The 25,169-nt window shown below is 44.8% G+C and overlaps 2 protein-coding genes across 3 annotated transcripts in view; one reads left to right on the forward strand and one right to left on the reverse strand.

Moving 5' to 3' along the window:
- Positions 1–5,072, forward strand: part of USP7 (ubiquitin specific peptidase 7) — a 68,029-nt gene extending 62,957 nt beyond the window's left edge. For both annotated transcript variants that reach the window (XM_063171093.1, XM_063171094.1), the window contains 3 exons: positions 690–761; positions 1,697–1,787; positions 4,443–5,072. In XM_063171093.1, the coding sequence (XP_063027163.1) occupies positions 690–761; positions 1,697–1,787; positions 4,443–4,549 (270 nt within the window). In that variant the 3' untranslated portion in view covers positions 4,550–5,072. The remainder of the gene's footprint in view (positions 1–689; positions 762–1,696; positions 1,788–4,442) is intronic.
- A 5,583-nt stretch (positions 5,073–10,655) lies between these two features.
- On the reverse strand, positions 10,656–22,336 carry LITAFD (LITAF domain containing). The gene is made up of 5 exons (XM_063171427.1): positions 22,235–22,336; positions 15,534–15,645; positions 12,978–13,043; positions 11,786–11,945; positions 10,656–11,316 (listed from the first exon to the last, which is right to left on the reverse strand). Exons 2-5 carry the CDS (start codon positions 15,631–15,633, stop codon positions 11,208–11,210), a joined length of 435 nt encoding a protein of 144 aa, XP_063027497.1. The 5' UTR covers positions 15,634–15,645; positions 22,235–22,336; the 3' UTR covers positions 10,656–11,207.
- Positions 22,337–25,169: the final 2,833 nt, after the last annotated feature.

The following is a 25,169-nucleotide window of genomic DNA, read 5'->3' on the forward strand; positions in this document are numbered from 1 at the left end:
TCTTAATATCAAAGTGTATTTCTGGGAGCAGTTAGTGATTTCCTTCTAAGCTTTTTCTGGTTCATGTAGGATACTTTGTATGAAAACTACCTACTTTAAAAATTTGGGAACAAGAAATGTGTCCATATTTCTCTACTTCTAAAATTATAATTTTACTAATTTCCTTTTTTTTTTTTTTTTGATCAAAGAGTAACACTTGTTTGGTGATTTTTGGTGAAAACCATTTGTTCTGCATTTCCTTGTTATGACAGTTAATATATTTTATTCATCTTTAAGCTGAGAGTATCTGGCACTTTTTTGGGCACTTTACATAGGGAGCACAAACATACTACAAAAAGTAGCAACAAGCCTAGCAAGAATATGAGATCTTTTTACAAATTCCTATTTTGCTGCTAATTTTCTGATTTTGCTATTTAACTTTAACCTGACTTGCACATATCAGTGGCAGTGCCTGAGCAATTTATGGGGCAGTTTGCATAATGATAAATCAATAAAACTTAAAGTTCCTGAATGTAGAGCAAGTTGCCTGCTGTTGTTCCATATTGTAGAGAATGATGTTGACACTTGTCTAATTTTGTAAATAACATTGAGGCAATCTATTTCAATGAGGCTTAAAGCAGGAAATACTAACAGCTTCCTTTCTTTTTCCTATATTTTTTTGACATTAAAAATCTTCTTGTAATTATTAGGGTGAACACTTCAGAGAGGTTATGAAGCGAATTCAGACAATGCTGGACATACAAGAAAAAGAATTTGAGAAGGTAATTTCAAATTGGGAGAGTTTTTATTGCTGACTGTAAACCCTAAATGAGTTTATTGTAGTAGATTGGAACACCCCAGACTTGGGATAAGTGTTGATTTTGTGTGATAGAACAGGTGCTTGACTGAAGTAATGCTTTTTCTAGGACTACTTAGTTAGAATGGGCAGGATCAGTATTTCTGTACTGCATCAAGAGAGGTATTCTGCAAAACAAAGTAACCCAGAAAAGTGTAGCTGGTGTGGGACCTTTAGAGGCCGCCCCCACATCGCATTCCTGTTCAGAGCAAAACGTGACTCAGTCAGGTTGTGCAGGGCTTTTTAGTTGCATTTTGCAAACTCCCAAGGGTGGGAATTCTGCCCTGTTCTGAACACTGTGTTTTAGATTATTTCCACTATCACTGGGAAGATTTTGCTTTCCTTGCACATAATCAGAATGTTTCATTTTGCAACTTGTGGAGGTCGCGTCTGTGCAGATTTTTGAGAAGAGCCTGCTCCTGTGCACCATCCTTCAGGTGGTGGAAAACTGTAGATACCCTGTCAGCCTTTTCTTCTCTGGGCTGAGCAGAACCCATGTCCCAGAGGTTCCTGAATGCCAGGTTCCCCCCAGTCCTCTCACAGCCTCACTGGACTGTTGCTGCACTTGCTGCAGTGTGTTGCCCTGTCTTTTTCCCTGGAGGGCTTGAACCTGGACACAGTATTCCAGGATATGGGTTCATGATTTCCTGAGCATTTATTTTGTCCCGTTATCCAGGTTGTTGATGAGGGTTTTAACCAGAATTGGCCTTCTTCAATTCCTGAAGTTGAAAAGTTATAAGTTGAAGTTACAAGTTTTCTACTTATAACCAGCTGAAAGTCAGACTGTGAACTTAGGCTTGAAGACTTAATTTTAGTGTCATATCCTACCACTTGTATTTTGATTTTTTTTTCTTTGCATAGTTTAAATTTGCCATTGTAATGATGGGCCGACACCAGTATCTCAACGAAGATGAGTATGAAGTGAACTTGAAAGATTTTGAGTCCCAACCTGGTAAGTTTGTTAGACAACCTCACTTTTCTTTTGGCCTGCTGAAGCTGCCCTGCCAGTTGTTATGATGTGTTCATCCTTAACTCAGGATACAGAGAGTTTGTTCTTTCTGCATGACATACATTAGATGTAGTGACCAAGCAAGTATTTATTGACACCAATGTGCACACTGAGCAGTGTTATATGAATGTGTTAGTCCAAGAAAATGTATTTTATAGACATATAATCTGTTTCCTTTTGAGTGAAAAGATTGCATTTGAATGACCAAATGGGTCCAGTGTCAGTATGACACACTTTACATCATCAGTTGCACCTTGTCTTTATTGTCCATCTACCCCCTTGCATATTTGATTCTTGTTTATTCTTCATATCCTCAATGAATCTGAAGATTCTAACAAGAACATTAAATATGTCAATTAGATGCTGTTTAATTTTTTTTTCCATAAGAAATGAGTCACCAAGGTACAAATTCAGCTCCATTCTAAATTTGTCTCTGGATGGGCTGCTACCTTGTTTACTTGACTGACATTTAAACCTTTGTTTTCTTAGACATTTACACATGGGAGAAACCAGGTTAATCCTCCAGGAGTTCCACCACAGGAGTGTTTTCATAGCCATAGCATGTGTTGGGCTGGGAGGTGCCTTAAAGATCATCCCATTCCACCCTGCTGCCATGGGTGCCACCCACCAGACCAGTCACTCAGGGCCCCATCAAACCTGGCCTTGGACACTTCCAGGGCTGGGACAGCTGCAGCTCCTCTGGGCCACCTGCAGCAGTGCTTCTAAATCCAAATCTCTCCTTTTCCTCTTTGGAGAATTCTGTTTGGGAATGGCACCTTTGCATCCACAGTCAGGGATCCATTGAAACCCTTGAATTCACTGGGATTTCTTTTTCCTGCTTAGCTGAGTGTTCCTCTCTGTGAGTTGCACTGACTCTCTGCAGTTCTATTTTTCTAACAATTAGGAATGCTAATTTTTATTGGTAGGTTTTGCTAGGATCGAGCTTTCTCCAGTTTTTCCCAGCTGTGCTCTGGATTGATGTAACAACTGTAAAGAATTCCTGTTACTGTCCATTTATTTCAAAACCTGCAGAGAGTTAGACCTGTGTTATTACTTGCAGGAGCCTAGCAAACAATCCTTTTGTTGTGTGGGTAGCACAGGCAGGCTTTGGCTTGCCAGAGCTGTGAGTGCACGAGTCACCCCAGAGCCCAGGAGTGTGTCACAGTCACCTCTGGGCCCTACTGGTGGAGGGTCTCTGGATGGTCAGCTTGGAGGTGGGCATTTCTCCACAGACAGATCCAGGCAGAGTCCTGATTTTATTCTGGGAGTCATCTCCCTTGGGCAGGGAGGGAAAGGCAATAGTCTGCAATGAACTGCTGGGCTTGGTGAGCAAGGCAGAGCCAGTGGTGCCAAAACAGCTTGAAAAACCAACCAGGTGACCACGTCAAAGGCACAGAATGTGGAGAAGGGAGAACTTGAACTGTTTGTAGGAGTTATAGGGAATGTGAGAGCAAAAGGTTTTAATTTGAGAGTTCATGGAGTTCACCCCTGTGATAGAATATACTTCGATAGAAATAATTTCTACAAATGCCAAATTTTAGCACACACTGGAGTGATGGAACCAAAGCTGGGGCATTGCACAGTTTGATTGGCACAGCTGATGTCAGTAGTGTCCCTCTGCTGTTGCCAAGGTACATCACTATAGCTACATGACCAACCATGTAGGATCTCATTTCTTTCTTCAGGAACATTCAAATTCTCTCACTAAGACTGCCAGTTCTCTTTTAATTTGATATTGACCATTATGTCAAACAAGAAAAAAAAAAAAACCAAAATAATTTTGATTGAAGAAAATATATCACAAAATGCAGATGCAGGCAACCAACAAGGTCACATGTTTTATGCTTTAGTGGTTGCAGCTGATGGCTTTGAATGTAGAATGTACTTTCCTTGCTGGGGGCCTCTTTAGTTTCTGCCTTTATCATTTCACTTCAAAGAACATTGGATGCTCTGCATTGAGAACATCTTAAAAGAGAATTTCTCCCATTTGCAATAAAAGTATGTGGACTGTGGTTTTTCATTAAAATTAGCAGTAGAATAAATAATATTGGGTTGAACAAATGAAAAAAAATCTGTATATTTTCTTTGCAATCTAAGTGACTAAGGTTTTTTCTTAGAAAATAAAGAGGGGTGTCAGTTTCATGATTTCTTAATTAGCATTATTTACATTTTACATTAATTAAACTGATATTCCCAGTTAAAGTAGGTGATAGGGATAGCAGAGATTATGGTAAATACTGCTGGTTGTCATGTTTCAGTGGCAGATCCTCCCTGTGTGAAACAGGCTCAGCACTTTGGTGAGAGCTGGTACTGTGATGTGCCTCTGGCCATGACATGGTTATCTTGCTTTAGCACAGCCTTCACTGCTGTAAAGTCCTGTAGGTGACTGAAGAAGACAAAAAGCAGGGACCTGCTGCAGAAGGAGCTGTGAATGTGCTGCTGGAAGGAAAACCCTGCCCCTCTGGCTATGGAACTGCTCTGCCCTTTCTGATTCCCAGCACACTGTGGGCAGGGCACGCAGCACTAGGCTGTGTAATGGAAACATTTTTCCAATTTATTCTTTAAACTTCATTTTTTTTTTTCTCTTTTCTTTTCTAGGCAACATGTCTCATCCAAGGCCATGGCTAGGGCTTGACCATTTCAATAAAGCCCCAAAGAGAAGTCGCTACACTTACCTTGAAAAAGCTATTAAAATCCATAACTGACTTACTTAACCAGATTGTCAAGGCAAGGGACAAAAATAAGTGTGTGTGTGCACCTTTTTAACAACTGTAGGACTTTGGTACACGTGCACTATATCTGAAGTCTTCAGCAAGAGGATTTGCTGCTGATGTTAATTTTATTTTGTTGAGGCTGTTCAGTTTGGCTTCTCTGTATCTATTGACTGCCCTTTTTGAGCAAAATGAAGGTGTTTTTATAAAAGCTTGGATGCCAATGAGAGTTATTTTATGGTAAACGTAATGCAAGGCAATTGTCAGCATAATGAGGGAAGAGTTTAGTAGAACAGTTGACATTGGCAAAATTATTTGTCTGTAGTACGTTTATAGATGGCATAAGCTGACTGGCTGCCCTTCCCATGTGGTGTTCACCATCACTGCAGCTAGTAAGTCTTATGTTTAGACTCACATCAGATTTATTTCCTTCAGTTATACTTTAAATGACATTTTTGTGCATTTGTAAATGCAAAAGAAAAACTCACATCATCAATAAATAGCAATCTCTACTTTATTGTGTACATTGTTGGCACTTATTCGGGATTTTTGTCTCCTCCAGCTTCATAGAATCTTTTTTAATAAACTAGTTTTCATTTAATTTAGTCAATACTTTGCATCCCGTTTTACCAAGTGGATGCCCCGAGTCCTAAAAAGAGATATTTGGGTCTTTTTATGAAATTTCCAACCACTGAGAAATACTGTTGCAATTGATTATGCCATCTCCTGGCAAATAGAATGACACTCAAAAGTTGGCAAAAGCAAGTGAAAAGATTATAAATATCATTAATTTAGTTACCATGGGAAGAGATGGGGAAAACACAAGAACTAGCCTTTTAGCACAGAGGGCATGCTCACTAGTGTTTAGTAAGCTGTTGACTTTGTATAAAAAAGGAGGAAAAAAAAACGAAAAAAGAAGAAAAAAACCGAAAAAAGCAATTGTATATTTAATGAATGAACATGTACAATTTAACACTTGGAGGTTAATTTTATTGGGTGAGTCTGCAAGTGAATTTCACTGATGTTGATATTCATTGTGTGTAGTTTTATTTCAGCCCCCAGACTGCTTCCTTTTCTTTGGAGCTAATGCCAGCCGCGTGTCTAGTTTTGAGTGCAGTAAAGATAGAATCAGCAATTCACACTTAATTTTACATTCTTTTCCAGTATTTTATTTTGTTTCTGTAGCCGCAGTGTACAACTCCTCTTCCTGTATATTGCCTTTTTTTGCTGGAAAATGTTGTATGTTGAATAAAATTTTCTATAAAATTTTTTTTGATGAGTGATGACATGGACATTGAAGAAGATTTCTCCTCTCCTTGGAAATAGAGTTTTAGGAAACGTTTTCATTCATGAGATTTTGCTAAAGGTGTGGTTTTCTTTTTCCTTAAGTGTTGACAATTGTATAATCCTCATTCATTGTTTGGGGGAACTTTGTGGGGGTTTCTGTTTAATAGTTTTGGGGTTTGGAGGTTTTTGTGGGGTTTGGTTTTTTTACATCCTAACTAGTCTCATTTGAGCTTAACAAATAAAAGGTTTTCCAGGAAAGGAGACATGTACAAAAAAAAGACAAATGGAAAAATTATTTTACTAGTTTGTTTGTAAAGCTTGTAGTAGAGTCTTTGTGGTAGACTGGACTCTGCCTGCCTGTAAAAAATTTTGTGGTCCAGATTCTCAAGTCTAATATTATAAATGGTGTAAAGTGAAATCTGGAGTCTCTAAAGGTAAGGTCTCTTCATAGAGTAATAGATTCCCTCTGTAATGTGTTCCCTGTATTCAAACCAAAATAGAAGGTGCAAGTTCTAGGAATGTTTGATTCTCTTTTTAGTTTGTATCTTGCAGTGCTTTTAACTGTCTCTTATTTTCAGTCAAGGCAAACTAGTTGTTTACTTTTGTTTTGCTGTCTGTGTGTGTAGGTTAGCATAGAGGGAAGTGCTTATCAGGCATGCCTTAAGTGAGAAAGCTTTCCTTTGCTTTGCATTTCCACAGGCTGGTGACAACTGCACCATCCCAGGGCTGTTTTTACTGGTACTTGGATTGTCTCTACAGGCTTTCAGTACATGTCAGGATTTGTTTCCAAACTGTTCCTGTGAATCAGAGCCTCTGGTCAGCAGTAGTAAGCCCTAATTATATTTAGTGTTGTTGAGACTGATATGAAATTGAGTTTGTATCTGAATGTCACTAAGTTTTCACGTTCATTTATGGGATGGTGGCAGCTTTTAGGGACTATCTTAAGAAACACAATCCTTCCTATTTCAGAAGAAAAAGCCACTAACAGTAGATTTTGGGTGCCTTTTGGGTTTTAGATGACTGGATTTCATATGCTTCAGTATGTGTGCTATTCCCACACTACTTTGGTGATGTCCATACTTTGAGGCATTCCATATGCAGTTTTCAATTACTGAAGGATTTTCTAAAAAAAAAAATGTTTTGGAGCACAAGTAACTTGTTACTGAAATGTGGAAACACTTATGAAGAGGAGGACAGGAGGATTTCTCAGGTGCAGTATGTTTGTGTAGTTCATTAAAAAAATTACAAGAATACATTCTTCAAAATTGCCATGCTTTCCATTTCTTTATTTAAATTTTGGAATTATTGGATAATACACAGTGAATGCATTAAATTAAGGTAATGGTAATATAAGTGTTAAGCAATAAGGATGTAATCTCCTGTACACAGCATCAGAGCAACGTTTTAACAGCCCATCTGAATTCTCCCTACCAAAACAGTGTGGTTCCTGTAGATTTACATAGTGCCTTTTATCCTGAAGGAGTCCAAAGCATTCTGTGAAATCTGAGCAGATCACAGCACTGAGAGTTGCTGACCAGAGAGTGCCAGCCAGCCCCAGCCCCTTCAGCCGCCCAGGCTGGCACAGGCTGGCACAGCCGCCCGGGCAGGACGAGCAGAGCGAGCGCCTCCCGCTTCCCGGATCTACCTCAGCTGCTGCCCTCTGGCTCCTCCAGCATCCCCACCCGTGCCAGCAGCGGTGTCCCCGTGCCAGCAGCATCCCTGTGCCAGCGGTGTCCCCGTGCCAGCGTCCCCACCCTTCCCGGCAATCGGAGCGCGGGGCTGCGCTGGCTGCAGGCGGCAGCGCCCATCGGAGCCACGCCGGGGGGTTGCTGTGTGAAATCCTCTGTGAGCAATCGTTTTCTGTAGGAACTGTACATATTGTAAATAAAATAGTCCGGGGTAAACTCTGCTCTGTGTCTCGCCTCTTCATTTTGGAGAGGAGTGGGAGTTCCAGCTCTTGGGTCGCTCAGAACTCAGGGAGATTTTGGTTAGATCGAGTAGATAAAGTTTACAAACTTTGGCTAAATTGTGTGTTAGGAATGGCATTAATAATGTAAGGTGTGCTGGCCAGAAGGTGTTGTCATTACATTGCAAGAGTTCTATTGTCATTATATTGCAGAGGTTCCATATTGCTGGAGTTTCGTGCCTCCATGATGTTTCTCACAGTCAGCTCCTCAGAGCACTGACTCTTCCTTGTCCTCACAGCAGCCACTGACTCCAGTCCCCTCAACCAACCAATCCACTCTTTTATAGCACTCTTCTTATTGGTTACTGGCCTATTAAAGTCAGGCCTGCTTCTAATGTTTAATAATTAACCTAGCTGCAACTCTATAGGGGATAAGATTACTTTCTATACTACCTTTATTTACTTATTCTGTCCCTCTACAAGAAGGTAAATTCTGACTTGTACCTCAGCTTCCACATTTTGAGCCCTTGCTTTTCCTGAAACACTGAGGTGCAGTGTCACTGTTTGATGTGAGAGCAGCAAGTGTCATTTATTGTTGGCTGTTAAACCTGCCTGGTCTCTGGGTCAGAAAAAGGGGGAAATGTTCACATGTAATATGTCCTAATCTGGATCCAAATCTATGTTCTATTTAATTTCTGTCCCAGGTGATGTTGAAGTTAGCTGCATACCAAACACAGCAGGAAATTAAATTTTCTATGGTTGGAAGCATTATTTTTTATTAACTAGTTCTGTAAAACTATTCTACTTATAAATAGTGGTGTAAAAATGTCCTGACTACTTCTGTTATACCTCTTGCACATCTCAAGTCATATATTTCTATAATTTCTTTGCTGTGTGTATATTCATGTGGATTTGGGTTTTGCACCTTTCCTGGTTAATGCCACTGACTTGGTGCATTATTTACCACTAATTAACAGCAACACTTGTGGTTTCACAGCCACATTTTAAAATAGAGAAAAATCTTAACATCCTAAAACAAATGTGTGAATTGGTAAAACCTGTTGTGCTGCCATCTGTGTGCCTTCCATCCTTGAGGGTTTGTGTTCCATGAGGTCACAGCAGGTTGGGTCCCTGACCTTGGTACAGAGGAGGGAAAGCTGGGGCAGCTGCTCTGGGCCTGACTGGGTGTTGGGGGGGCTGTGCAGGGTTGGCTCTGGCTTTCATGAAGGCCTGGGAAAATGGGTGTTTAACAGTTTTTACATGTATTTTTTATGGTTTTTTGCATCTTACTGTTTGAAGACGAGTTTCTGTGGTCCCAAGGCTGCAGTGGTGCAGGTGTTGAAGTAAAAATCGTGCATATGCCCTGCCTAGGTTAACTGAACTGGGATCAGCTCAGTAGGGGCAATTTGAGGTGCACAGCTGGCTTAGGGTCACAGGGCTGGTGGGCAGAGCTGTTCCTGCGGCTCGTTCCTGATGCTGCCTTCAACCCCAGTGTCCAACAGCCAGGACTCGCCTTTGCCGTGGCGCTGTGCCAGCTGCCGGAGGAGCTGCTGGGGACTCTCACCTGACTCGGTGTCCCTGACTCTTTCCCGGTGTCCCTGTCCCGGTGTCTCTGTCCCTGACCCTTTCCCTGTGTCCGTGTCCCTGTCCCGGTGTCCCTGCCCCTTTCCCCGTGTCCCTGTCCCGGTGTCCCTGTCCCTTTCCCCGTGTCCCTGTCCCGGTGTCCCTGTCCCTTTCCCCGTGTTCTTGTCCGTGTCCCTGTCCCGGTGTCCCTGCCCCTTTCCCGGTGTCCCTGTCGCGGTGCCCCGCGGGCGGAGCGCGCAGTGCGCCCCATGCCCCGCAGGGGGCAGTGGCGGGCGGTGCCCCGGGACTGTGGCTGGTCAGTGAGTGACCCGACAGGGACACTGCCCAGGGACAGGGACACTGGTCACACCACACTGATCACTGCCCAGGGACGGGGACACTGCTCACACCACACTGATCACTGCACAGGGACAGGGACTCTGCTCACATCACACTGATCACTGCACAGGGACAGGGACACTGCTCACATCACACTGATCACTGCACAGGGACAGGGACACTGCTCACATCACACTGATCACTGCACAGGGACGGGGACACTGCTCACACCACACTGATCACAGCACAGGGACGGGGACACTGCTCACACCACACTGATCACTGCCCAGGGACGGGGACACTGGTCACACCACACTGATCACTGCCCAGGGACGGGGACACTGGTCACACCACACTGATCACTGCCCAGGGACAGGGACACTGGTCACACCACACTGATCACTGCACAGGGACGGGGACACTGGTCACACACCTGCACAGTTTGGATAAAGATCTCTCTCAACTCTTTAAGTGCCTGTAGTGCAGCCCCGGTGCCCAGAGCAGGGTTGGGGAGCAGCCTCGGTGCTGCTGCCCCGCATCCCCCCTGCCCTCACATGTGCCAGTGTGAAAGCACTGATGATGCTATAGCATGGAAATGCACGAGTGTCTTCTCTTCCTCTGTTTATTTTTCCAGCCAGCAATAAGCTGCAGCAGCTGCTGCTGCTGTCAGTGTTGAGAAGGGTCTGGGCACCTCCTGGGCATTGTAATTGCAGATATTTGATTGCACAAGGTAAGTGACTGAATTCTGTGTGAAGGTGAAGTCTAATAAATCCTGCTTTGGGAGATGATGCACTGCAGTGAGAGGGCTGAGAGGTAAAATAAAGGCCTTGTGTTGTGGTGACTTTTTTCAGACTTTGTTTGCTGCTTTTTCTTCTTTGTGTGTTTGCACACAAAGTGCCTTTTGCATTGTAGCTTGTTAATGTAAAGGGGGTGTCCCAGTGACCTGCATCTCTGCTCTGGGTGAAACAGGGCATGGCAGCAATGCACACAGCAGATTTGCCAGCATTGTGAACAATAACAGGTTTATTTTCTTACCTCATACATAACAGAGTAAAGACAGTCTCATAACTTAGTGTTTTGTTAATAAATAATCAGCCACACTGTACCACCCACAGCCCTGCAGGGAGAAGAGCAGAGAGAAATGAAATCCCAGCCAGTCAGTTCCAGTGCAGAGAAGGTAAGAGCTTCTCTGAAACATCCATGTCCAAACCTTGGGTAGTGGTGGGCTGAGAGGTCCAGAGGAGTCTGTGTCCCAGCTGGGTGGGGGATTTGAGAGGAGCTGAAGAAATCACCAGGTGGAAACTTCACAGCACAGGGCAGCGAATCAAATAGAGCATAAATTAAATGATAGTGCAAATTAGTCTTGGAGTTTTTTTTGTTTTATAGCCAGTCCAACCATGTGGAGCTAAACTGGAGTTTACCAGGTGGGTTCACCAGCAAGGGAGCTGCAGAACATAAGCATAGTCCTGGGAGTTTCCTAGCAGTAGTTTTATGTGCAGCATCTTATGCCATTGGGAAATAGAGGCTTTACAGCATCTGGTTGCACAAAGTTTGTTTCTATAGTCTTTTGTATCTATAAATGTGAAATTGGCAGTATGGGCAGTAATGATCTGCATCCTTGAAGAGCTTGATGAAGAGAGGGACGAAGCAGCATCCGAAGCAGCACCTGGAGCCAAAGGGGAGATGGACATGCACAGAATGATTTCTGCCTTCCCTTTCCTGCTGGCCACAGCTGTGATTCCCCCCTGCCTTGTTTTGTATGCCTTTCCACTGTGTGAATCCACTTCTTTCCCAAGCCTATTAATGTTTAAAGTATCTTCCAAAAAATTTATCTTTGGTTCTGACGTCTCATGCATGAGTCTGTTCCTGAGCCTGATTCTAAATTACAGTTGGGAAGGAGACAGTGTTGTACTAATTTCTGCTTGTCTTATGAAAAGTGAAACATGCTGGGATAAATTTAGCAAGTTTGCATCCCCTGTAGCCATGATGACTGTACCTAGAAAGGACAGGATGGCTTCTCATCAAGTGGAGAAGGGCAAACTGTCTGCATAGGCACTAACTAGAACTTTGATTTTTAATTACTCATTTTTAACCTTCTGCTGTGCTGAATCTGCACAGTGCCCATGAAAACTTACCCAACCATGCACAGGCTGGTGCACAGGAGGTAGGACAGCTTGCCCAGTCTGTAGGTGACCTGGGTGGTGATGTGCTGGCGGCACGAAGGACAGATTGTGGATGTTGGTTTGCTGGAGAAGATCCCTGCCACGATGATGGGAGGCTGGGACACCAAATAAACTGAGTTCAGGAGGAGAGGAGAAGCAGCCAAATTAGAAGCACAGGAAATATTTTGCAAGTTTAAAAGCCTAAATTCAGAGAATGTGGGTTCTTAATGTGGCATCTGTGTTAATATTGTTGATTTCCGGTGTATTCCTAAGAGCCACTGTGCTGATTCTGTGTGTCCCCACCACCCTCTGTGGATGTACTCTGACACTGAGGGTTTATCTTCTGATATTTACAATGATATGAAAATCCTTGTTCTCCCTGTAGAAGAGATTTGAAGGAGGTTGGGGAACTTTCTGGATCAGCTTTTCAGTAGTGATGAGAAATTCATCAAAGCAGTTACTCTTACACCTACCAAACAGCTGTAGGTGTTTGTAGCTACAGCTACTGGTGCTGTTCTCAGTCTCCAGCTCATGTTTTTGCAGTCTAGACTTGACTGTCATATTCCCTGAGGGGCACACCCCTTGTAGATACATGAAGGATATTTTTTCAGAAATGTTTTCAGTAAAAAAATACCATTTTAAGGATCCTAAAACATGTTTAGGGTACAACTTCACACTGTAGCCTGAGGCAAAATGTGAGGAGTGGGAAGGTATCTGTTAGATAGATAGGATAGAGCATGTCTGAGTTCAAGTGCCTTCTGGTTTTAAGGATATTTAAAAATGTATGTCTCCTTTGCTCCTGTATGAGGTGTTACTGACTGTTCTTCAAAGCCTTTCCTCAGCAAATCCTTTGAGCTTCTCCACTTCATAAAGGTGACTAGAACAGGAACATTGGCCTTAAAATTATTTGTTCTGAAAGCTCTGGCTTCTGGCCTTTTTGGTTTGGTTTTGGGTTTTTTTTTAAATGGTTACTTGTGTAGATTGGCTAATGCTGGACAATCAAGTTTAAGTTCCTTGTATTATTATCCTTAGTTTATCTTGTGACATTTCTGTGGAAATTTTCCAGCTTATGAGGTTGTGGTGGGGTCAGCAAAGTCCCGCCCTGTGTGTGGATGTTCAAACCCAGCCCATTTCCCTCGTGCTGCCCTGCACACCCCGGGCTTACCCGGCTCCTCCACGATGGTGGTCTCTCGGTACGAGTAGGGTGGGGGAGAGGGATACTCATAGCCCCCTGTGCAAAGAGAAACAGGGGAAAATCTGTAAGGAACAACAGCTTCTGGCTCCCAAAAAGCTTCTGGCTCCCAAAAACCCATGGAGTGAGACAGGAGGGGCCTGCAGGGAGTGCCAAACCCAGCACAGGGAGAAGCAGCCACAGAACTGATTCAGGGGGTCTCAAAGCCAAAGAGCTGCAGTGACTGGCTGGCCTCACTTTTGTAAAAGCTGAAAAACCAAATCATTTCTTGGGAAAGGCAGCAACTCCATCGTTCCAGCATAACACTGTCATGATACTCAATCTTAATTTAAGGACTCCACAGATAAAGGACCCACAGCACTTCTACCTTCAGTGGTAACAACCCTTACTATTTAGTATTTAGAGCCTTTTCACTAGTTCAAACTTCATCAGCTTTCAACAAAGATATTTAATCACACTCTGTTCTAGAAAGAAAAAAAAAAAGTTAAAATATCTTTTTCCTTTTGCTTTGGGAGAAGGGAAGCTGGTGACTAAGACACCTCAAGCTTTTTCAGTTCTTTTGCTAATCTTTCAAATTAAAGAATGCAATCAGCCTACCTGAGGTGAAATAAATGACTGTATAAAAAAAGATTGCATTCATGAATACATTCAAAATAAATCCATGTAAAAAGCTTTACAGCCAGCTGGCGTGGATGGATGTGGTACCAAACACATCCTGGGACTGTCCTCCTGTCCCATCCAGGGCTGCTCTGGGGCAGGAGGACAGTCCCTAGGAGAAATCTTGGTTGGTCAAGCCTGGGCAGCATTGGAGAAACTCCCACCCCAGGCAGAGCAGCCCTGAGTCCAGCCTGTGCTCAAACTCCTCACAAAGGATGTGGCTGCAACCAAGGAATGAATGAGCCCACAGGGATACAAATGGAATATAAAACCAGGATTTTCAAGAGTAGGATAAAATATAGTGGCAAAGGTGAAAAAAATGTTATCAATATTTTCTTGAATAGCTTGCCAGAAGCGGTAGAGATTTGCAATGGTGTTTGGGTTTTGTGGTGGTGGGCTGGTCTTTAGTTTTTGGTTTTGAGGAGTTTTCTGTTTGATTTTTTAGGGGATGTTATTTGTAGGGGGGAAATGGTAAAAAAATTAAAAACTAAATAATTTCCTTCTGATTTAGAAAAGGAATGTTCTTAGTGCAGGTGAGCTCCCACTGGCTGTGTGTTAGAGGAGGATCTGCAGCTCAGTGCTGGGTGTGGGCACTGCCTGTGCCTTGCCTGAGCGGCTCCAAGTGAGAGATTCCTTCTCCAGAGCCTCCTGAAAGCTCTGCTGAGCTTAGGAAAAGGCCAGAGAGATCTTTGAGGACAAAAATATTTACAGAGAGAGCTGATCAGAGCGAAATGTCTGAAAATGTGTCAGGTTTAGAGGCCCACAGGTGACACATCCAGCATTATTAGTTACTGCCTGACCTCCCATTGGGATTTTTTCTCCAGCCCTGTCCAGTAAATGGCAATTTCCTCAGCAGCAGAAGGTAACAGAGGTACAATCACTGAGGATGGGGAGTGTTGAGGTGCTTGTGTGGGTGTGAGGGCAGTGCCTGGGTTCAGAAGGAAAAGCCCACCCAGGAGAGCAGCAGCTCCTGGCACCTCCTGCAGCCCTGGAGCTGAATTGTCATCACTGCATCCCTGTAGGAGCATGGGCAGGGCAGCTTGGCCAGCAGGGACTGCAGAAAAAAGGCAGAACTCTAAAACTAGATGACAATTTAAGCAGGACACAGCCCATCCATGTACAGAGTTTGCTGGCTGAACACTTGCACGTTAGGAATATGAAATTATTGTAGCAACACAGCTGCAATAAAACACAAATAAAACACGTGGTTTTAAAAAAAATTATTAACTAAACTAAAAATTATTAACTAAAAACTATTAACTAAACTAAATTATTAAGTATATTTTTTTTAACTAAAAATTATTAACTAAAAATTATTGCCATTAGTTGGAGCTGTGGATGCTGAGAATTTTGAACTTTAAAGGCACAGGAACATTTTAGTGATGTCTCTATTAGGAGATCCTATCCCACCCTGGGGTTTATACACTGGCACAGACGCTTTCTAAACCCATCACACCCTGGCAAGGCTGGGCCCCAGATGTGCTCGGTGATGAGCTGGAATGTAGGGGGATAGAGGATGGGTAAATGAAAGTGCTGTAGAATGTGATCTTATCCCCCAAAGAGTTGGGGCTGAACCAATTATTAAAGATTAGGAGCAGGCCTGATGTTAACAGGCCACAGCTGTAGCCAATAAGAAGAGTGTTATAAAAGAGTGGATTGGTTGTTTGAGGAGGAACTGGAGTCAGTGGCTGCTGTGAGGATGAGGAAGAGTCAGTGCCTAGAGGAGATGACTGCGAGAAACATCACGGATATATGAAATTCTAGCAATATGGAGCCTTTGCAGTGTAATGACAACAGAACTCTTGCAATGTAATGACAACACTGGAACCCAAGCCCGGGGAGCCCCCGGGATCCCCTCCTGGCCCCGCTCACCGTCCTGGCCCAGCGGCGGCGCCGAGGGCTCCGGGAACCGCTCGGGGTGCGGCTCGTACATCACCATGGGCACCTGCGGCCGCTGCTTCTCCGCCGCCATCGCTGCGCTCACCTGGGGGAGAGGGGAAAATAAAACCTTCCCTGCACTCACCTGTGAGAGAGGGGAAAATAAAACCTTCCCTGCGCTCACCTGTGAGAGAGGGGAAAATAAAACCTTCCCTGCACTCACCTGGGGGAGAGGGGAAAATAAAACCTTCCCTGCACTCACTTGTAAGAGAGGGGCAAAATAAAACCTTCCCTGTGCTCACCTGTGAGACAAGGGCAAAATAAAACCTTCCCTGCACTCACCTGTGAGAGAAGGGCAAAACAAAACCTTCCCTGCACTCACTTGTAAGAGAGGGGCAAAATAAAACCTTCCCTGTGGCTCACCTGTGGGAGAGGGGAAAATAAAACCTTCCCTGCACTCACCTGTGAGAGAAGGGCAGAATAAAACCTTCCCTGCACTCACCTGTGAGACAAGGGCAAAATAAAACCTTCCCTGTGCTCACCTGGGGGAGAGGGGAAAATAAAACCATCCCTGCACTCACCTGTTGAAGAAGGGCAAAATAAAACCTTCCCTGTGCTCACCTGTGGGAGAGGCAAAATAAAACCTTCCCTGCACTCACCGGTGAGACAGGGGCAAAATAAAACCTTCCCTGCACTCACATGTGAGACAAGGGCAAAATAAAACCTTTTCTGCGCTCACTTGTGAGACAAGGGCAAAATAAAACCTTCCCTGCCTGGCTCTCCCTGCCCTGGGTTTGCCAGTGCTTCTGTGGCTCCTGCTTATCACGCTCTGGTGGTGCTCAGAGGGAAATTAGCAGTTTTCACACTGTTTTGTTTTTTTTTTTTTTTAGGGTGGAGAGTAGTCAGTTCCTGTCACACTTCATTATAAGGAAGGTGGAGGGTAGAAAATACCACCTTAATAAAAGAAATACCAGTATTTCTTTGTGCTGGGAAGCTAAAGATGTTCCCACAGAAAACACTGTGCAAACTCGGGACTGAAAGAGTTTCCTGTGCAGAAAAGAAGCTATTTTTTTTTTTCCCAAGTAATCAAAAAAAGGGCAGAGCACACTTGGAGCCCCTGTGAAAAACCTTCCCTTGTGATTAAGTCAGTGCAATCAGCGGCAATTCGGACCCGTCTTTCTTCGGGTTGTTGTGCAAACTTATCAGCGTTGTTATCGTGACCGGTTTTGTCCTGTGAAACTATTGTCTCATCGGTAGGTGACAGGCTTTTGTTGGGAAACATCCTCATTACGGGTGACTGCGCCGCCTGAGGCTCTGAGCAGGGTGAAACCACAAAATGTGTCTTTTGCAGGTGTTAGCAGGGGCTGATCCTCGCGATAAAGGCGGGTGGGAGGAAGAGGACGGGGATAGAGATGTGTGTTTGTATCCCTGCCAGTGGAAAGGTGATAATTATTCCTAGCTGCCCCTTCAAGCAGTATTAACTGGTTGATTTCTTACTAACACTTACTGGAAGAGTCCTTTGCAGAAAACAGGGACAGCCTTGTTGCACAGGTCAGAGAGTGTTTTGGGGGAAAAGGGAAGTTTTGGGGAAAAAAGGAGCACAGATGCATAAACTGCCCAAATGTGTGGGGTAAAAGCAGCAGAGGAATTGCTGGGCAAGGCAGGATGTCCCAACAGGTCTGTTTGCAAGGGGTGTTGGAGGGAGAGGACAAAACAGGGAGGATCAGCAGTGCTGAGTTAAAGCATCAGCCCCTCAGGGAGAAAAAAATAAAACGGGATTTGACGATATCACCAGGGAAGATGTGCCGTGATTTTCACAAATCTGGATGAACGGCAGGTGATATGAAAAATGGTAGCAGAATGAATCCTTGAAGGAATAGGTAGATGGTGTGGAGAAAACAATCAGAAGTACAGCATTGGCCACGTTAAGGCCAAAGATACCAAAGGAAATTGCAAATACATGGATTGGAGAGGATGGCTAGAGAAAGGTACATTTCACTGTAGTTGTTATAAAGGAGCTAAACCAGAGGATTGGGAATGGCAGAGGTGTTAACAGGCCATTGATGAAGCTTCCTGAGGATCCCACCAAGAAGAAAAAAGGCGAGTCAAGAGAATCTGGGTGGGATGAAGCTGTGAGAAGCAAGGGAGAATAAACAGTTTGTCAGCAGTGACTGTGGCTCAGAAGTGCTGTGATGGGTGATGTGACATTATCCGGCGTTGGCCAAGAGCTGCTCCGCTGGGACAGGGATTAGTGGGGAAAATTACAGGGAGTCTCCAAGCTTTTGTCTTATTCCCATCTTGGTGCACTAAACGCTGGGTGGTGTCCATTTGGGTGACACTTCTGCAGAATTCCTCTCGCTGCGAAACAGGAAAAAGAGGGAAGAGCTTCTGAATTGCACCCAGCGCCCGTGAGCCCGGGCAGGGGCAGGAGGGGGCGATGATGGCTAACACGGCGAGAACTTGTCGAGGCTCCTGCCGAGAGCAGGCGCACGCTGAGTAATCCCGGCTCCACCCGAGGGATGGGATAACATCACCGGGGGAATGGGCAGGACGCGAGTCAGCAGCAGAGCGGGGAATGGTGTGGGATGCCGGGTTTGTGTTTGATGTATTTGGGATGCCGGGTTTGTTGGATCTATAGGAGCTGCCGAGCCCAGGGGCTGTGGTCTGTGATAAAGCCCTGAATTCTCTCCTCTCTGTGCCTTGTTCCACCTGCAGCAGCTCTGTGTGAGCTGGGAGGGAGGAGCTGCTGGGGCTGGGGGGGCAGCACCAGGGGCTCGGTACCCTCTGGGCATGAATGCTGAGCGTCCAGAGGTCAGGAAAGGCATTTTTAGGGTTGTTTATGCAGCTCTGCAGAGCCTTTAATTCCGCTCACTCTCAGCTCCTGGTCCCAGCCCTGTACAAAGTGCCCGAGAGCCCTTCAGGGCTGTGACCCCCAAACCTGCAGCTGTTGTTGCCTAAATTAGAGCAAGGGATTTCCCTCTTTTTCAGGTGTTGGAGAGGGAGATATAGGAGAGAACAGTGTGAGTAGGCCTGGAGGAAAACTCCTAAGGAGAAATACCAGGCAGCGGTTGCTGAAGAGCAGGAAAATGCCCTGTAAGCTTGTCTGCAGTGGCAGCCAGGAGGTCACAGTGAGCAGCCCAGGATGATGTGAGCCGCCCTCTCTGCAGCCACCCCGAGCAAACAGAGCAAGGGCAGAGCAGCCCCTGGCGTGGGCCCGGGTTTGTCCGACAGATCGACTCCAGCTCCTGCAAACTGCTTGATTTGCAGGCAGAACTGCACAGTCCAGGGGCACCAAAACAGTTCTCTGCGTTCTCTCAAGTTTTAATCTCGTCTACACATTGGTATAAACGGGTTTGCACTGGAAAATAAAAGACTTTAAGTGATGTGGAAATCAGTATTTAAAACAAGAAGTAACTCACGCCCTGAGGGATGTGCACAAAGAGCCAGCTCAGTGCAAGCAAGCACCGGTCTCTCTGTTCAGGAAGGAGAGACCCCCGGGGAGGGTGGGCAGGCAGGTTCCATCATTTTCCTCTGACTTGCCCCAGGATCTGTGTTTGGGTGTGAGGAGCAGCCTGGTGCAGGCAGGCGAGGCTGATGAGCTGTGAAATTCCAGGGCACAGCCCCGCTCTGCACGTCCCTCCTGATTGCCCCTGCTGGCTCAATAACCCCACAGTTGGGGCTCATTCAAACTCATCTCTGCTTGGAAAGGGGTTTCATTTGGAAACCAGAGCTCCCTGCAGCACTAATACTCCTTCCAGGTCATACCTGGCTCTCAAGGATGGCATCTCAGCCTGCAGTGACTTTGTAAGAAGGGTTTGATCTCCATTCCAGCTTCATCTGCTGTCAGTGTGGGATTTGCTGTTCAGTGCTCAGAGACAGAAAAAAGGGAACGTGGAATTTGGGAGGAAACTTCAAGATTCGTGTGTTTGAAGAATATAGGGTGCTGCATTCAAAAGTTTGGTATTTTGGAACATTATAGTAAATGATCTCCACATTTCATGGACATGTGGAGGAACATTAGTTTTCTCCAGAGGCCTGTTGGCTTCCAGGACACTGGCTCAAAGGCTCTCAGTTTGCTAAATGTATTCTGGTTCTCCTGCCATCACTAATTTAACATTTTCCTGGGCATTTAGTCCTTCCAGCTGTGTTTATGAGGCAATTTAAATTTCTGATATTTTGAAGAGTGACCATAAAATGCCATAGCTGGCATGCAATTACATCCAGGGCTTGAACAATATCAAGAGCCTGTTTCACCTGATTGAAGCAGTTAATTCCAGTTTTTGGCCAGCAATGAAACACTGAATTCCTCAGTGGAGAGATCTTTTCTCTTTAGTCCATAGTTGGTCATTTCAGGTAACATTCACAATGTGCTGAGTGCTTTCAGATGTTCAAAAAGGAATAGTTCCATCTCTAATACAGACAAACATAACTGGGGAGCAAGACTCAGGTATTTGCCTATTCTCATTCTTAAATAGAAGCTAAAAGAGAGGACTGCTGGCAGCAAATGAGAATTTGGACTTTGGAAAGCATTCATTATATCTGGAGTAGACAAGCTTTTCAAGGAGATGAAGAACACTCTGAATTCCCCATTCTTTACTCATGAAATTAATTTTTTTAACATCACAGTTATTCTGGCTTTTAAGCCTGAATCAGGTTACCAGCCCCTTCAAATGGAGAGGATGCAGCTGAGGGGGCCTGGCTGAATATGCACCAAATCTCCTGGTGCAGACCCTTCACCTGCTTCCCTTTTCTTGTCTGTTCTCTGCCCTGGCTCCCTCCCTGCTGTGTGCACTCCCAGGCACTGCCTGGCTGTCCAGTCCTGCCCCACATCAGATGTTTGTGTTAGGTTAGTCCCTCCTGAAGGGAGCCCTGGTCTGTAATTCAGCACATTTACTGCTCCTGTTGCTCTCACCTTAAAGCAATTCAAACCACTGTAAACTTTCCCAAACCTTCCAGTCTGGAATTATTAACAGTAGTTTCTTGCTGTGTGCTGTTGTGCCAGCACAGTGCTTTTAGAGAAAACCTTCTCTCCTGAGCCAGCCCAGAGAACATTCCTGTCCCTTCTCAGGACTGAGCAAGGTTTGATCCTTTTCATTTCTGTACAGTGAATTCATCCTCCTTGTCCCTGAATGGTCAGTGACCTCTGTCCTCAGCCCATGGAATGGCATGAATGTCATCTTGTGTTTAATGGAAAAGTTGTCTGCAGAACAATCCAGCAGCCCTTATTTCCTTTTCCCAGCCACCTCACGCTGGTGGTTTGTATTTAAGTTGTCATTAACCAGCAGCAGGTCTTTCTCCTCCAATGTCATTCTGCACTAATGAACTCCCAGCTTGCAGCTGAAATTTGGGGTAGTTTTTTAAGCGGGCTGCTTTGTTGCATTATAAGGCACACAAATACTGCCACAGCAGGTCTCTGACTTTTCTTATTCTGTGTAATAGATTTTCTGCTTCCATAATTTATTTCTCAAGTCATACATTTTATTAGCCACTCCTATATTTCTGCCAAGGTTATTAATTAAAATACTGAATAAGATCCATCACTGCTTCCTGTGCTAACCTTTGATGCAAACCAGGTTTATCTATTAAACCTTGTTCCTTAGTTTACTGTTTGAAGTATAATCCCTTGTTCCCTTGAGATGACCAGATTTATTCACATTTAAAGGGCGCTTGCTGTGAAGGGTGAGCACAGCTGAGCTCTGGGATTGCATTAGAACTGGTCCCTCCCTAATTACCATTCCAAAAATAAAATAATAACCACTAAAGGGAAGTATTGTCCAGGTGCATTAACCTGGACTGGGGGAAAAAAAAATGGGCTCAGTTCCTGTTCTGCCACAGTGACGTTTAACAGTTAATTAATCTTGGTTTTCCTTAGCTCTGTTGTGGACAGAAATGCTGTTTTGGGGAGACACTACATCAATTCTGCTGTGACACGGTCACATTTGGTTATGCCTTAAAGCTGGACCAACAGAAGTTGGGAAATGCTGAGTTTAGATTCAGCCTTGGTCTTCTATGAGCACAATTTTGTCTTTCATGTTGCCTTTTAGCTTTCCAAATTGAGGGCAGCCTTACACACTTGTTTCCAGCACTTAATCATTACTTTAAAAATTGATGTTTGCCAATTTTTAATTTAATTCCTTCATAGATGAACATTCCCTCACCAAGAGCATTGACTCATGGGTAGCCAGCATTTCATTTGCACCCTTTCAAAAATAAGGTCCATAACTTGTCCTTCAAATGAAAGCTGATAGAGCAGCTCAAGCAATGTGTCCTACAGCATCTGGAGCTGGTTTAGCAACTCTCACAAAGTTATTATGAATGAATCCACTTCAATCAAGCAGGTGTGTGTGCCCTGCTTTTACGTGTGAGCTAAGACCTTTCCTATGGTGCATTAGTTTGAATTTCTATCCCTATTACTGCTCATTTCCACCTTCTCAGAAAGATCCTTTTCTTCTCTTCCATCTCTGCTCTGTTCTAGGAGAAAGAGACAATATCTTGAGAATATTTGCCTCCAGATTTTAGGAACATGAGATTGTAGATTCTCGGAGCTTGCCAATTTAATCAGAAGTGAACACTGACAGGGGAGAGCCAGAGGTGCCCCACCGCCCATCTCAGCGTCTGCCCCAGCCCCGTCCCTGCCCTCTCTGCCTCCCCAGGAGCAAACACAGCACCATCCCAGCCCATCTGGCAGCTCCTACCTTTCCGTAGCTCTGGCAGATCCTGGGAGAGGAGGAAGAGCCTCAGGATGTGCTCGCTGCAGCCATGTCTGTGTGGGGCTGTGCGTGGGGACAGAGCCGCAGCGGCAGGGCAGGGACACGGCCCCGCTCTGCTGTGACACCCGTGGCACTCAGCCCTCACAGGCTGTAATTAGCCCAGTTTGTCACTGCCCCAGCCTCTGCTCACACCTGCTCTGTCACACCAGGAATGCTGTGGGACTGGCTTCCACCAGAGGATGTTTTGGTTGGTTTGTTTTTTTTCCCAATATCCCAGAAATTTTCCTTTGTGCTAAGCTGAAAGCTAATGGGAGTGATGAGAAGCAGCGCAGAAATAACTTGAGGGAATGGAGAGAAAAGTGTGTGTCCTACCCAAATGTGTGCTTCTCTATGAGAAAATAAGGATGAAAAACCACAGGTACAGGTGGATCTGGGGCTCTGATATTTTATTATTGAGATCAGCGATCACTTTAAATTTCTGACCAATTGAGTGTGCTTAGATCAGCAAGGATCTCTGGACAAGCTGGCAAATATTGATATTTTAGCTGGAATCTTCTTGGTAACCAGGTCTGTGGCTGAACTGGATTTTTGTTAAATAGATGCTTTGTGGTGGGTACCAGGATGCCCACCCAGATGCTCCTGTTCTCCTCTTCAACAGTGAAAATAAGATGGAAATGATCTTCAGGTGAGATGAAATCACATTCCAATCACCATCCCAGGCAAAGCAGACTTGACAATTCAAATAATTGAATTTATTACCAATTAAAATATATTGGAAAAGTGAGAAATAGAGACAAAACCATCTCCCTCAGATGCCACACATCTGGCACCTCTAAGTCTAACAGTGGCCCTGTGGCCCTCTCAGTCAGAATTGTTTTTATTCATCTGAACCTCCTGCAAACCTGTTTTGCACAAAGATCTTCCTCCACAGCTGGGAATCCATCCCCAGAGCTCCCCACAAGGATGGAGCAGGATGCCCTGGGTTGTCTGGCAGACTCACTTCTCCAGCACAGAACGTGCTGCTGGCTCAGCTCCTGGCCAAAATCTTGTTTGAGGAAGGGCTGCAGCAGTGCAGGGAGCCCCTGAGCTTGGAAAGTCAGGATTGCACAATAATTAGCAAAACAGAATTTTGGGAAACTGCCATGGGAACAGGAAGAAGGGAGGGAACTGCTGTGCACTCCAAGTTTTCATATCCCTTTTGTCACCTCAACTTGGACACTCTGGAAACAGATTTTTTGTTGTTGTTGTGATGTTTTGGTGGGTTTGGATGCTGTTGATGGTGACAGCACATCACCTGCCTCTCCCCAGACATGAAGGACAGGTACAGAGCTCTTACTCAGATTTGTTTCACTGCCAAAGAGGAGGCTCAGCACTCAGTGCACAGCACACATCATCAGCAGCTGCAGACTCACCTCCCAAGAGTCACATCTCCAGGCTAAACTAAGAATATGAAAGGATTGCTGACAGTCACTGTGGCTGATCCCATTTCTGCCTTTCAAATCTTTGCTCTTTCACAAGTTTCTCATGTGATATTGACTCCTCTGTGTTGACTTCATGTAAAGAAAAATAATAGACTGATTGTAATAAATCAATTTCAATAGAAATGTTAAGATGCTGCTTTTTTGAAATCCAAACACTTTGTGGAGAGGCTTTATTTTGACAATATTTTCTTAGAAAAGTCACTGCATGTTCATACTGCAATTTCTTAAAGAGGTGCTTTGAGGTCTAGGGAAAACACTCTGGAAGAAAAAAAAAGGAGAAGTGTCAAAACAGTAATATCTGTAGAAAAAAATGAATTTAAGAAGAGTCCTTTTATATATTTATATAACAGGAAATCAGTGTGGGGAAAGGGGCCATTTTTTAGGGGATGGGTGTCTTTCCTTGTCCTTGAACAACAGAGGAGAAGAAATGATGAAACCACGAGTGCATCCAGAAGTACTCACGCACAAGAAATTCTGGCTGTGAGGTAGGTTGGTTTAAGTGCTTAAATATTTCCAGCAGCTTTCATTCCCTCAGTGTGCTGCTTTCATTCCCTCAGTGTGCTGCTTTCGTTCCCTCAGTGCTGCCCAGCTGGCACCTGGGCAAGGCCCTGCCCTGGCTGCAGCTCCCAGGGCTCTGTGCAGGGGGCAGGGGGCAGTGCCAGCTCTGTGCCTGCTCCTGGTGGCACTGGCTGCTCTGTCCCCTCCAGCCTTGGTGCAGGGGGCAGTGCCAGCTCTGTGCCTGCTCCTGGTGGCACTGGCTGCTCTGTCCCCTCCAGCCTTGGTGCAGGGGACAGGTGTGACTGTGTTCACAGGGGTCCCAGGATGAGGGAAGAGACGAGGATCTGACTCCATGTTTCAGAAGGCTGATTTATTATTTTATGATATATATTACATTAAAACGATACTAAAATAATAGAAGAAAGGATTTCCTCAGAAGGTCAGCTACGAATAGAATAGGAAAGAATGATAAAAAAGGTTTGTGGCTCAGACTCTCTGTCTGAACCAGCTGACTGTGGTTGGCCATTAATTAGAAACAACCACGTGAGACCAATCCCAGATGCACCTGTTGCATTCCACAGCAGCAGATAACCATTGTTTACATTTTGTTCCCGAGGCCTCTCAGCTTCTCAGGAGGAGAAATCCTAAGGAAAAGGTTTTTCATAAAAGATGTCTGTGACAGGCAGTGCCAGCTCTGTGCCTGCCCCTGCTGGCACTGGGTGCTGTGTCCCCTCCAGCCTTTGTGCAGCTGAGCTGGAGGGGTGCAAAGAGGGTGCAGAGATCCTCCTGCCTCCTGCCAAGCTGCCTTTGTCCCTCTGTGCTGCCCTGCCAGTGATGCCCCAGCCTGTGGGGGAGGTTGGGGGTTTTGAACTTTGCTTTACACGTGTATCACCGGCTTTGTTTCCCAACCCTGATTACAGTGCTTGCTCTAGGAGAAACAG

The sequence above is a fragment of the Melospiza melodia genome, chromosome 18, assembly GCF_035770615.1.
Source record: "Melospiza melodia melodia isolate bMelMel2 chromosome 18, bMelMel2.pri, whole genome shotgun sequence".
Classification (NCBI taxonomy): Eukaryota; Metazoa; Chordata; class Aves; order Passeriformes; family Passerellidae; genus Melospiza; species Melospiza melodia.